The 14,341-nt window shown below is 38.0% G+C and overlaps 1 protein-coding gene across 3 annotated transcripts in view; it reads left to right on the forward strand.

The window, feature by feature from the left end:
- The window catches only part of RABGAP1 (RAB GTPase activating protein 1), a 141,170-nt gene that overhangs the window by 21,168 nt on the left and 105,661 nt on the right, over positions 1–14,341 (forward strand). For all 3 annotated transcript variants that reach the window (XM_045846251.1, XM_045846253.1, XM_045846252.1), the window contains 2 exons: positions 11,373–11,607; positions 12,508–12,712. In XM_045846251.1, the coding sequence (XP_045702207.1) occupies positions 11,373–11,607; positions 12,508–12,712 (440 nt within the window). The remainder of the gene's footprint in view (positions 1–11,372; positions 11,608–12,507; positions 12,713–14,341) is intronic.

The raw sequence follows: 14,341 nt of genomic DNA on the forward strand, positions 1-14,341 counted from the left end.
GCTGACTGTATGCTTTGTTCTGTGTCATTTTACATAAGGGACTTGGGCCTTGACAGATTTTGTTGTCCAGGAGGGGTCCTGGAACCAACCCCTGCCTATACGGAGGGACAACTATAGTTAAGTTTTGGGGAAATTCAAAGCTATACATGATTTTCATTTGCACAAGGGGTCTACCCTAACCCCTCCCTTGTTCAAGGGTCACTGTATGTGCCTCTATAAATTTGAAATATGTAGAATAATCAAATCTTTAGAGATAGAGGGTAGATTAGTGGTTGCTAAGTGCTGGAGGTGTTGGGGGAATAGTTATTTAATGCCTAAGGGAGTATGGTGTTTATTTTTGAGGTGATTAAAATATTTTAAAAATCACTTTGGTGATGGTTTTACATTTCTGTGAATATACTCAAAACCATAGAATGTACACTTTAAATGAGTGAATTGCAAATGAATTATATCTGCTACTCTGGAGAATTGGTAGTAAGGAGTAAGGCTGGTGGCAAGAAGAAGAGATAGGAGGCTGCTTTAGTCACAAAAGGTTGAGTTAATGTTGGTTATGTATCAGAGGATGAATCTGAACCAGAGTCTGATTAAGGATATATTTTTAAGGTAGAGTGGATTGGTATTAGGATGGGCAAATTAGATGTGGGATTTGCAGCAAAGAGAGAAGTAAACAGTGATTTCCTAGATTTGGGCCTGAGCTGGTAGGTATGTGGTGGTGCCATTTACTGAGATGCCAAAGAGATAGGAAGAGCAAGATTGGGCAGGGGAATCATAGTTCCAGTTTATGCTTGAGGTGGCTATGGATGTCTATTTCTAGGTGTCATGTGGCTAGCTGGATGTTGAGATTGATGCTTAGGAGAGATTGTGGCTGGCATCAACAGTACATAGATAGTATTCAAAGCCATGGGATTAGATGAGATTACCATAGATTAAGTGTAGATACTGGAGAGATAAATGGTAAGATGATTCTTGGGGTATTTCAGTATTTATAGATTGAGATGAAGAGAAACCAGCAGAGAAGACTGAGAAGAAATAACTGGTGCGATATAGGGAAAACGAGGAGATTGAAGTGCCTTGGAAGAGAATTGAAGGAAGTGTTTCAAGAAAGTGGGAGTAACCGGAATGTTTAATTTTACTGAGAGGGTGCTTTAGATGATGACTGAAAAATGATAAGAAACTTTGGTAATCCTTAGGAAGATTGGTTTGTTTGTTTTTTTTTTTTTAAAGAGAGATGAAAGCATTAGTAGGGTTAGTGTGGGTTGGGTAGTAAGTGGGAAGTGAGGAAGAAGTGGCAATAAGTATAGACCACTGTTTCGAAGATTTTTGCTAAAAAAAGAGGAGCAGGAAATGGAGTGGTAGCTGTAGGGCGATACCAATTTCAGTGAGAGATTTTATTAATACAGTGCTACGAATGATTCACTGAAGAAGGGTGCATTGCTGGTACAAAGACAATCAGACTCCTTGATGGGATTAGGCAGACGGGTTTCCTGCGCATCAGGGGGCGGTGGGGTTAGCCCAGGAACAGTTTCTGGGATATGCAGGAAGACAGCATAAATCTTCTTTCGAATTTCTTCCATTTGAAATTTTTCTTATGAATTTTTGAAATATTATTTGACCTACCTATTCTTCCTGTTTGTAATTCGATGAACCATTTATGCTAAATGGAAAGGACCCTCGGAGCTCCACCGAAGAACTTTTTCTTGTTGTCTCATCCAATCTATTTACCAAAAAGAGATACTTCTGTTCTGTAGACTAGAAAATTGAGCAACATGTTCTACAAATTTAAATGTTTCCTTTATGCATTTTATTTCCATGCTATTTCAATATATCTATACAATGTATCATTTGTGTGAAGAACTGGTAAGTGAAATAGTGATAAAATTATTATTAGTTAAATCTATGAGCTATGTCACCAGAGGAAGATGTAACAAGATTACTGCAAATTTGTTGCTCAGGTATGCTCACTCCTTTTGAACCTTTTTCTCAACCACTGGTAGATTTTCAAATTGCATTGGATTTAGAAAATACATTTAATAGGTCTACACTCTTCCATTCCAAAAGTCCTAATTGAGTGGTTTGTTGGATATTCGGGTGATAGCTAGTAATCTACCAAGTGTTGTTTTAGGCATTGAGGATAAGAAATCCCATTTTGAAGTAGAGTGTCCTAGAAAATTTCAAAATGCCAGTATAAAATACTTAGCAAAGCTGGATGAAATATAGCAAACACCCTTTTAATTGAGTAGCTGTATACATAAGAAAGTAAAGAAAATCTCTAAGGAACAAACGCCAAGAGGAACCGAAAGAACAGTACATATGAGCTGACATTGGGATTGTACTGTTCTTTATAACCAGTGAACTTTGGTTTTGGTAGCAGCTAAATTGGGAAGAGATAAGGCCTTGGATTTTACAGAGAGAGAGTAGGTGGATATGAGATTTCCTTGTAAAGTAACCCTAAGGACTACTCCTAATTGAAAAGATAGAGTTGGAGAAAAAATTCTGCCTGCAGTCCCAGGAAGAAAGTAAAGAAGCTTGAACTCTGGTTTGGAGGAGAGTCTTGTTGAGAATTTGTACCCCTAGCCTTGTTGTCATATATCTTTGGGGTTTGAATTTACACTATGTGCATATCCCTGCATTGGTAATAGTCCTGGGGCACCTGATAGAATCAATTGCAAAACTGGTCTGGGGAGACATGCTTGACACCCAATCTGCATGGTATTCCCACAGATAACCCTGATAAAGAATAGCACACATTCCAGAATTTACAAATATAATACAAAGGACAGCTCTTCATGAGCAAGGGAAAGCAAACCTGAGCAGAATCAAATCTTGCCAAAACTCCGGCATTTCCATGATTAACTGTAACCTTAAGGTAGATATGATAAGATGTTTAAAGAAAACTTTACAAACATCAGAAAATAACAAAATTTTTATCAAAAAATTTTAAAGATTAAGCAAACTAAAAATAGAACTTCGGCAGATGAAAATAAAGCCAGTGATCCCTGGCTGGTGTGGCTCAGTGGTTGAGTGCTGGCCTATGAACCAAAGGGTCACTGGTTTGATTCCCAGTCAGGGCACGTGCCTGGGTTGCGGGCCAGATCCCCAGTAGGCAGCTACACATTGATGTTTCTTTTCCTTTTTTTCTCCCTCCTTTCTCTCTTTAAAAATAAATTAATAAAAATTTTTTAAAAAAAGAAAAGTAAAGCCAATGAAATTAAAGGTGCAGCAGAATAGACACATCTGAAGAGAGAATCAAACTCTTGGAAAGTGTATCTTAGGAAATTCCCCACAAGATAGCACTGAAAGATGATAAAATATGAAAAGTCAATTAAGAGACATGGAGACTTGGATGGGAAGGACTGACATATAATATACCTACGAGTTCCTTCAGAATGGGGGAGAAGGAAATACTTGAGATAACAGCTGAATATTTTCTAGAAGTAATAAAAGACACAAATCCTCAGCTTCAAATAACAGAGGGACCCCCAAGCAGGATGACAGTGAAACTGCAGAATATCGCAGCCAAGGAGAAGCTTTTAAAAGGCTGAATGAGAATGGAAGTGACGTGAACATGGTTCCTGTCCTCAGTATGCTTATAGCTTAGGGAAGAGGACTGTTGTTAAAAACCTTGTTTCACCTAGCCTTTGCTTTGTAACAAACTACCTCAGAACTCAGTGATTCAGAACAGTTTATTATTTTTCATGGTTTTGTGGACTGACTGGGCAGTGTTGCTGCTCTTGCTTCAGCTCATACAACTTTATTTAACTTGTATGCTGGCTGGGGACTGGGCTTGAGTGGGATGGCTGGGTCTCTTCACAGCATAATGGTCTTAGGGCAGATGTGGAAGCTGTAGGTCCTTCTTCATCAAAGGCTGATGTTTAGAAATTACATGTTGTCATGTGCAGCGCCTTTTGGTCAAAGCAAGTCATGAGGCTAGTGCAGATGGATGGATTTAGGGAGATAGACTATGCTTTGTGAGGAGGAGCTGTAGAGATTTTTAGGGCTATGTTGAATTTTTAACATCAATGTAGTTAGATAAATGCTGTGGTAGAGGTTACCAACAGGGGCTGTGGTGCAGAGGGAATGGCACCTGTTTCAGCTTGGGTGAGGAGTCAGGAAAGGCTTCTTGGAGCGGGTAATGGTTTAGATATGCCTTTTAAAGAAAAGCTTTATATGATGGTGTAGTTACAAAGAGCACAGGTATTTTTATTCACCAAATGTTTTGACAACTCACATCAAAATCTTAGAACTTCGCATAAAAATTCAGAACAAGTAGTGTTTTTGCTATTTGACTCCTGATGTAGGAACCTTACACCTTTAGCTCTTAGCCAGAGACACTCTATAAATGTTGGCTGTGGTACGATGACGAGCAGTACTTATCAGGAGGAAAGTTCAGTTAGAGAATTTCTTAAAACTTTTTAATCTTCTTCGTTTTCTTCTTGGAAATTCCAATTGACACTATTTTAGAAAAAGTTGCCAGGTTTTATTAAAATAGCATATACAAAAATTACTCCTTCTCTTTAGTATTGCTTAAACTAATCTTCTGACTCAGTTTCTGATATTGCTTGTTTTAGAATCAGGTGATCTTGTCCTCTGTAATGCTGAGCTTTTACTCAGCAAGCAGGTTACTGAACCAGAAATGCACAGTTTAATTAAAGGGTTCAGAGTGGTGAGGGAGACACATAAGTAAATATGTCATCACAGTAAAATTTATGAAGTGCTGAATATAGACATGATAAGAATTATATGAGAATACAATTGTTGCCTAAAGAAGAAAAGAAAGGTTTCATAGAATAGGCAGCAATTCAGCAAAGCCTTAAAGAGTGATTAATAATTTCCCAAAGAAGTGCGTCTGTGACACACGGAAAGATCAAACAAAGTCTTCAAAGGGCCTGGAGCCGGGACCACTGCATACAGTGAAATTGTATGTGCTGGCTTTTCTTTTTCTCCCGGGATGCAGATAGCTTTTTGTCATTTGTTTTCTTTAATACGAAAGGAATGTATGCTTAATACAGAAAACTCAGGCAATGAGAAAAGTAAAACCCAGTCATTATTCCATTATTCAGCAAAACAATCATAAATATTTGGGATATTTCTTTATTGACTTTTTAGGGATGAATTCATAAGGTGTTCTATTCCTCCCCCTTCCTTTATATATTAAATTAATGTTAATAATTTCTAATTTTAGGTGTTTTCTCTGGTCCTTCATATAGTTAAGATAAAGAGATGGGTGATCGGAACAGCTGCAGTGTATAAATGAGGCACAAAGAGATTTAAGGTTTTATTAAGGATCCCAGAGGGAGTATGCGAGTGGGTCTGGGATTAGTAACTATACCTTCCAGTATCCACATTGGACTTCAGGGTCTTTCGTGCCTTGCTTATGGTTACTGTAATGTATGTACTTATTTCGAAATGGCTCAGCTTTTACACTGAAGTTGAGCAAAATCACTCAGTTTGAACCATTTTGATTTATATTTTCTTACAATATGATACAAGTAGTGGAAAGTGTAGATCATCAGGAGTTTGTCTTTAATTTTTTTTATCAACTCTGGATTTCTTAAGCACACACTGTAATTTTCTAAGCATACTTCTTTGAAGACATAAAATCTCCACTGGCAAAGGGTCCCAAACTGCCTAAACTGAAGTCGTTTGTATAACTGGAGGATCAAGCGGGGCCTCGTTGGTATTGTTGCAGTGAAGGGAAACAGGGGCTGTGAAGTTAGAGTAGAAAATTAAGACCAGGAAATGACTCTGCTCGATGTTGCCTCTGGAACACTTTGTTCTTTGTTCCATAAATGTACTTTTGCTCTCAAGGAAATAGATGTGTAGCCAATTTTAATCATATAAGCTGCTACCTTTATTGATATATTTAGAAAGGACAGATGTTGTCCCAGTAATGCTTCTTTTGTACATGAATAGTAGGTGTGTTCTTAGTATTTTCTGGGCCATGAAAAGTGGAAGAACTACTTTAAAAAAAAAGTTACTTGCTTTTCTGAACCTCAACTCCAGTAGATAGATCAGTTTGTTTAGAAAAGGCTGAAAGTGGGGTAAGGAGATACTAATTAGATGCCTACTAGATGCTTACTAATTGGCAGAGATTGTGAAGAAATGGGATAAGCCTTGTAAAAAATCATAGTGCCTGAAATAAATAACTGCACAATAATCATATTATTGTGTCATTGAGCCCTAGTGATAATCCCGTGAGATACATATGAACGTAATTTTAGAAATGAGACAGTTATGGCTCCCAGAAGTTAATTTGTTCACAACCAATAGAAATAATGTCAGAGCCATGTCCCAAACTCAGGCCTGTCTTACTGTGGAGCCCAGGTAGGGCTACTGAGGATATTTGCACATAGTACAGCACATTGGCTGTACTCTGCACAACCCAAGGATGCAGTTCACATAGTCCGTGATGTGAATGGTGCCCCCTGGAGGTGTTCCACAAGCTAGTTCTTGTGGAACCAGTATTTGTTTCTACCAATTGTTTTGTAAACAGTTATGAATAAATCATTCGCCATGCGGTCTCTGCCCTTATAAACATTTATGTCTATGTTTACAATAGCTGCTAAATTGGCAACCTTATACTTGATTTTTTCTCTCAATTCATGACTGTTCCCTAACGAACTCTCCCGTCCTCTTCATGTAAACAACATGAACAGGAGCACAAACCTAAATGTGACCCTTAGTTGTGTTATTCATACGTATTTGCTTTGCTTTTTTATTTTTATATTTGTGCCCGATTAAGTTAGAAGTCTTTGTTGGACTTCAAGATAAAGGTTTTGTTTGTGAACTGCAGCATGCTATTTGGTACTATATTTTTTAATTGTAAATGTTAAACCCTAATGACACTGTCAGAATAATAGGAAATGATGGTATTTGTTGTTTTAACAAAGCTAAAATAAATCATTCAGATAAATTTCATTTTTCTGTAACTAAACCAAAATCTGTATCCAAATTGAATAAAATCCTGTTACCTTGGCTTCTGTTTTTTGCATTTATTTATAAAATTCAGTTCAGTACATGTGTATTGCAGATGTATTATGCACCAGACACTTACCTTTGGGAATATAAAGGTAATTTAGAAACAGGCTCTGCTATCTAATAATGTCCAGTCTGGTTCACGGGACTCACTAAACACACATTTTCTAAAACAAGTAGCAATGCTGGAATAAATGTGTATACTAACGATATGGTAGCTCTCCCTAAGGAGGGAGCACATAAAGCCAGAAAAGGTAACAGAATTTTAGCTTGATCAAAGAAAATGAAGGAGAAGAAGAGGGTTTTCCAGGAAAATGAAGAGTCCATGCAAAGTCTAGATGTTTGAAAGTTTATGCTGTGTCCTGAGAAAGTTGAGTTTTTTGGTATGATTGATAAGAGGTGGAAAGGGAGATTGGGCAGAATTGTGGAAAAACTCATAGAATATAGTTATGAATTTGGACTTTGTCTTATCGGCATTGAGGAAACATGGAAGGGTTTAATCTTTTAAAAGATTTATTTATTTACTTTACTTACTTATTTACTTATTTATTTATTTTAGAGAGAGGGGAAGGGAGGGAGAAAGAGAGGAAGAGAAACACTGATTGGCTGCCTCTTGCATGCCCCCAACTGGGTACTTGGCTTGCATTCCCTGTATATGCCCTGACCAGGAACCAAACCAGTGACCTGTCAGTTTGCAGGACAATGCCCAACCCACTGAGCCACGCCAGTCAGGGAGAAATATGGAAGGGTTTTAAAAAAAGGCAATGCTAGATCAGAACTAGAATTTGCTATTGTAACTTGAATGGCACTATGAGAGATAAGTCACAGCAGAGAGAAAGAACGCATGGAAAGTACTGTCTTTGCAGTAGGCTTGTGTAAAATGAAAGAAGCTGTCAGAGATAAGAGGAAAAAGTACACAGTTGAGCATGGATCAATAGGATGTGTCAGTACTGTGGGATTGACAGTTGTCAAGGATGATCATGGTTCTTCATTTGGCCACTTGAGTGGATGGTATGTCCCCCCCCCCCCCACCTGTGGGTGGGGAACAGGAAGACGAAGGGAAAGACAGTCATGCTCCCAGGAGGGAGATCACACTCAGTATATTCTAAGTCCCGTTTATTTAATTTCAATCCCCATACATGTCCGTGGGTCATGCATGTGAGTTCTTTGGCTACTCTACTCCATGTGCTGTACTTTGCATCCCCGTGACTGTTCTGTAACTACCAATTGGTACTTCTTAACCCCTTCACCTTTTTCGCCCCCCTGACCCACCTCTCGTCCATCAACCATCAAAATGTTCTCTGTATCTATGATTCTATTTCTGTTCTGCTTGTTTATTTTGTTTTTAGAATCAAGTGTTATAGGTATGTATTTATTGCCTTTTTTTATTGTTTATTTTTGATCTTAAAGAAGACCCTTTAACATTTCATATAATACTGGTTTGGTGATGATGAACTCCTTTAGCTTTTTCTTGTCTAGGAAGGTCTTTTTATCTGTCCTTTGATTTAAAAAAAAAATTTTTTTTTAATTTTTTTATTTTTTTAGAGGGGAAGAGAGGAAAAGAGGGAGAGAAACATCCATGTGTGGTTGCCTCTCTTGTGCCCCCTACTGGGGACCTGGCCAGCAACCCAGTCATGTACCCTGACTGGGAATCCAACCAGTGACCCTTTGGTTCACAGGCTGGCACTCAGCCCTGAACCACACTAGTCAGGGCTGTCCTTTGATTCTACATGATAGCTGATTCTACATGATAGCTTTGCTGGGTAGAGTAATCTTGGCTGTAGGCCCTTGCTTTTCAGCACTCTGAATACTTCTTACCAGTCCCTTCTAGCCTGTTTCCTCTGAGAAATCAGCTGATAGCCAGGGTGGGGAAAACAGTGTTATCCAGGTTGATGAAGTCTCAGGTAATGGTGCCCACCTGCCAGCTCTGTGGTTCTGTCGGGGGAAGGCTTAGAAAAGGAATAATGGCCTCTGCCAGCACTTCTGCCTGGGAGAGAGAGGTGCCCCTCAGCTCTCACCCTGATGCCAGACAACTCAGTTCCTCCTCCTGTGTCTCTGATGCTTCTCAATCTGCTGCCCCCACACTGGAGCTCGGAGGGATGGAGTCCAAGTAAGTCTGTCTGTGTGGGGGCCTTTAAAAGGAACTGCCTGAGACTCAGCAGTTTCTGCCTTCCACAGCCACAGTCCCCCCTGGGTTGTTACAGCCTGAAGTTATGGGGACTCACCTTCCTGGCACCAGAACCCTGGGCTGGGGTGCCTGGTGTGGGGCTCCAACTGCTTGTTCCTGAGATACCCCTCCTGATTTTTATGTACCACACTTGCATGAGACCATTCCACATCTTCACCCCTCCTACCAGTCTTGATATAGTTTCTTTAATTCTGTAGTTGTAGGACTTCTATTCGGCCCAGTTTCTGATGGTTCTGAATGCTGGTTCTGTAGTTCTAATTTTGATGTGGTTGTGCAAGGAGTCAAGCTGTGTTTACCTATGCTGCCATCTTGAATGGAAGTGATTGTGGCTATTTGTGTAGGTTGCTATTTTAAGCAGCTTTTAAAACTCAACATTTTTTGTGTGTGTGTACATTATTTTTTTGTAGCCTTTGAGGAAAAGTTAAGGAAACAGAAGGCAGTTCTTATGTTTATAGACTTTATAAACGAGGGAAGAATGCAAGATAAACATGTATAAACACAAAAGACAAATGTATAAATGTTTCCTTTCAGGGTTAGGTATATTTTCATGACTGGTGAACATACTACAATGTAGGGAACCAGCCCAACAGAAAACTTGAGTTTACTTATAGTATATCCTATATTGGGGAACAAAAACAACCAAAATACTTCACAGCATGTAAAATGTCTACTCTTCAATTCAGTTTGCTCTTTTAATGATAGCCTTCTCAGTTATAATTGCTAATTGCTTAAACATGGAGTCTAATAGCTTTTCTCCATCTGTTTTCAGGGTGGCCCTAACTCTGCTTAATGTTCCCTCTCTGTCCCCTTAGAACACAATGTGGGTTCATTTAGGCTGCCTTTTGTTTACTCCAGGTGGTACAGTATTTCACTTCCAGTTCTGAAAGAATAAGGTTTATAGAAACTAAGCTCTAGTTTGTTTTCTAGGTGCTTTGAAAACACACCTTCTGAAACAATAAATTTGATTGCACTTGTGGAGGTGTAGGATCAGACATAAGAAAGAGTTACAGTTACTTGACTGAATCACTTGTTCCATTAGCAGTAACTGTAAATGTAAAATGAAGTTCACAGAAGCAGACGTGTTATTGAAGCTAAGAGGCTGAACATCTGTCTGGCTCTTATTTCCAAGGCAAAAGTAGCTGACATATTAGAATTTCCTTGGGAAAATGTCAGCAAAAAGACCTAAGACTGTTTGTTTCTCAGTCACAATTTACTGCCAAAGGGATTTGAAGTTTGTAAGTTATAAAAGATGCTTGAACTGAGTTTCTTGGTAGTCCAGAGGTGCCTCTCTTGCTGGACTTGTGCTTCCCGGCTTCTGTGTTGACTTTGCTGGGAAGACCTCTATCTCTCTAACCGTCTCACAGCCCCACTCCTTTTAACTCTTTGTCACAAAGCCTCCAAATTGGCCCCTCTTTTTTTTTTTTTACCATGACTTTCCTTTTCATAACTTAAGTCTCTTAAATTTTTTAGTATTCCTTAAATAAGCATTTAATGACCATAGTGGGTTTTGTCACTTGTGGTTTTCCTTAGCTTTGGGCAGTCTGTACTCAAATTTGCTCTTGTTTATTTCCTTGTTGAGCAACTAATAATAAACCACCATGACTCTAGAAAAATACTTGACATTGTTGAAATGGGTTGCTTCTGTTCCTCAGGAGCATTTTATGCATGCATCTCCCCACCTTTATTCAAGTGTCTCAGAACTTTAGGAACTTGTTCACATCAGAGATGTCTTTCTCAGAAATACAAGAGACTTTCTAATATAGCAGGAGTGGTAAAGTACATGTGAAAATGTATTACCTAATAAGTATATGTTTCTGTTGATAACTTCCGGAAGCAAACACACTTTCTTTTTTTCTTAATGATAAGATATGCTGCTACAAATATTCCTCTTACTAGCATTATTTTTCACCAGACAGTAAAATTACAAATATTTTAATTGTTGTTAGTTTAGGACACTGTAGAAAACTTTTAATAACATTGACAAACTGTTCACATATATTTCTGGGTATTTGTCTCAAATTTACTATAAACTTCTTCATGAAAAAGACTGAATTAATTAAGAGAACAGCTGTAGCTCTTATTGCAGATCTTGATTTATTTGTTAAAAATGTTCAGAAGAGTCTTTGTATCAAAAGAAATGCTGACTTTCTCTAGAATGCAGACCCATTTGATTCCTCCTTGGCTGATTGCATGTATTTGTGACCCTTAGATCATAGGGAATGGAAGTGAGCAGCAGCTGCAAAAAGAGCTAGCGGACGTGCTGATGGATCCTCCCATGGACGACCAGCCAGGGGACAAGGAGCTTGTGGAAAGGTCGCAGCTGGATGGCGAAGGAGATGGGCCTCTCTCTAACCCGCTCTCAGCTTCATCCACCATTAACCCCGTGCCGTTAGTAGGGCTCCCAAAACCGGAGATGAGCCTGCCAGTGAAACCTGGACAAGGAGGTTAGGATTGCTGCATTGCTTGCGTAACTGAAGGTTATTGTTTTTAATATTTGAGTGCTTACCCTGTTCTAGGTTTGAGTCAGAGTGAGAAAAAACCATTATCTGTGTTCTCTAGAATCTCTAGATTCTAGACTTAGGGAAACATGGAAGAGTTAAACAGATATACCATTCTGATTCCCTTTGAAATGTATGTCATTTTTACCACAGAAAGAGACATAGTTAAATGACATGGAGGGAATCTTCAGAGTGTTTAAAGGTTCTTCTAGGAAAAAGGAGTTTGTATACAGGGTTGGACAAACGGAGTAGGGATGCTTGGTAAAGAGGTGGTTTGCTCCAGGCCTGTGTGACAGCCCTAGGGGAAGAGGTGCCAGACTGAAAAAGAGCTGAGGAGGGAAAAGGCCATTGGAAGGGCTCATGGGAAGAGTAGGGTGTTAAAACTGTAAATGTTTATTGGGAAAAGGAAAGCAAGGGGATTGAGAGAACTTAACAAAGTGGCTAAGATGATGGATGAGAAAATAATTATAACAGTGCAGATCAGAAAGAAGATAGAGAGGATTTTTCAGAGAGGTGAAGTACTAAAGGCACTTGTGGGATTTTTTGTGTTTTGTTTTTTGTTTTTAACCTCAGTGTAAATTACAAAGTCAAAACAAACTAGAAGTAGTAGAAAGGTACAATGGATCTGAATCCCAGGCCACCTTTTAGGTTTGGATTGATACTACAGCAATACCTGAAAATTTTGGTGTTAGTGACAGTTCTAGTGTTAGGGTATCTGGCTTCTGTGTTATCTCATTAGTACTTAATTTTAGAACCTAAATATAACTTGTAGATTTTTACTTGGTTTTCATGTCAACAAAATATCGAATAAAATTAAAATAATCATCTCATTATCATTTCTTTCAGATTCTGAAGGGTCAAGTCCTTTCACACCAGTGGCCGAGGAAGACAGTGTCGTCTTCAGCAAGCTGACTTATTTAGGCTGTGCCTCAGTAAATGCTCCCCGGAGTGAAGTGGAAGCCTTGAGGATGATGTCCATCTTAAGGAGCCAGCGTCAGATTCCAATAGATGTAACCCTGTCAGTGCCGAATGTGTCTGAAGGAACCGTGAGGTAAGACCGGTTTCTGGAAACATTTGTAACATTTGGTCAGATTTCTGACCTGTAGTTTTAGAAATACGCAATAGTGAACAAAAGACATAATTATTTTATGTAATGTTTAATTCTTCTGGCACTTATGTCATTTAGGTATTGTGACCCTTTATGAAAAATAGTCATGCATTTGAACAGTTTTCATACTCTACTCCCGTCGTGTGTAACGTATTAGAAACGCAAGTGTTCGCAGGATGATTGAAATATGTTGATATGAGAGTCTGCCTAACAATTTATATTTTCTGTTTTCTCAATACAAATACTAGTTTGACACATTAGTTCAGTGTTGAGTTTAACACTGATTTTTGAAATTACAAAAACCTTTTGGTAAGTATTAAGTATTCTAGTACAGTCCCTTAATTTTCAAGATGAGGAAATTGAGACCCAGAAAAGTCTCTAGAAATAGCTATTGTTTTTACTAACTAGAATCAATAACAACTATTGAATGTGTATATTAACTAGCTAAATACAGAATTCTAACTAATCATATGAAATAACATTTCCCCAACCCTGGCTGGCATAGCTGAGTGGATTGAGCACGGGCTGTGAACCAAAGTGTTGCAGGTTCAATTCCCAGTCAGGGTACATGCCTGGGTTGCAGGCCATGACCCCCAGCAACCGCACATTGATGTTTCTCTCTCTCTCTCTTTCTCCCTCCCTTCCCTCTCTAAAAATAAATAAAACCTTTTAAAAAAATAACATTTTCCCTTATTATAAAAAGTACATGCTTAATTAAAAAAAATCAAAGAACATAAATAAGCAAAAATTCAGGAAAATACTTAAAGCCACTCTGTCATTGAAAAACACAGTTCACATCTTGGTTTATTAAGTCCCTCTTTATGTATTTGTATGGACATATGTGTATATATGCCTATTTATGTGCATGTATAATTACATAACTATTAGAATCACCATTTTTAACAACAGTGGGAATATATGTACCATCTTATAACATGCTTTCTTCACTTAGTTTTATATTGTGACTCTTGTCATAGCAATAAATATTAAATTTTTCAATTTATGGTGGCACGAGATGGATTATTCAGAAATAACCAGTTTCTCATATTAGACACTTAAGGTTTTTTAAATCAGAAAAATACTATTAATAGCAGATAATATTAAGCTTTATTATATGGGCACATAAGTACTTTATCTGTACTTTTTTTCCCCCATACTTTTCTTATAAATAGATGTTTTCGAGCTATGTTTTTTTCAATTTCATTAAATACAGACTTATAAATTTCTAGAAGTAGACTTATGAGTCACAGGTTTACCCATTTTTATCACTTATGATACATTACCAAACAGCCACCTAGAAATATTAATCCAGTTTATACCTCTGTCACTGGTATATGAGAATATATGTTTCTGTACCCTCAAAAGCATTTTGGCTTTTCATGGTAGTAGAGTTGTAGTTGTATATGGATATTAGTAAGTTAATTTTTAATCCAATCATCTGCAATTCTTCTCTGAGTATTTAAGGAAGTATTTCATGAAGACTCATAAATCCTAATGTTAGTTATAGTTATTAATGTGAATCTTTTAATAAAATTTACTTAGCACTCATTTCTGTATGCTCAGTAGTCATTC

Source organism: Phyllostomus hastatus, unplaced genomic scaffold (assembly GCF_019186645.2).
Source record: "Phyllostomus hastatus isolate PE091 unplaced genomic scaffold, TTU_PhHast_1.1 phas_contig_495, whole genome shotgun sequence".
NCBI lineage: Eukaryota > Metazoa > Chordata > Mammalia > Chiroptera > Phyllostomidae > Phyllostomus > Phyllostomus hastatus.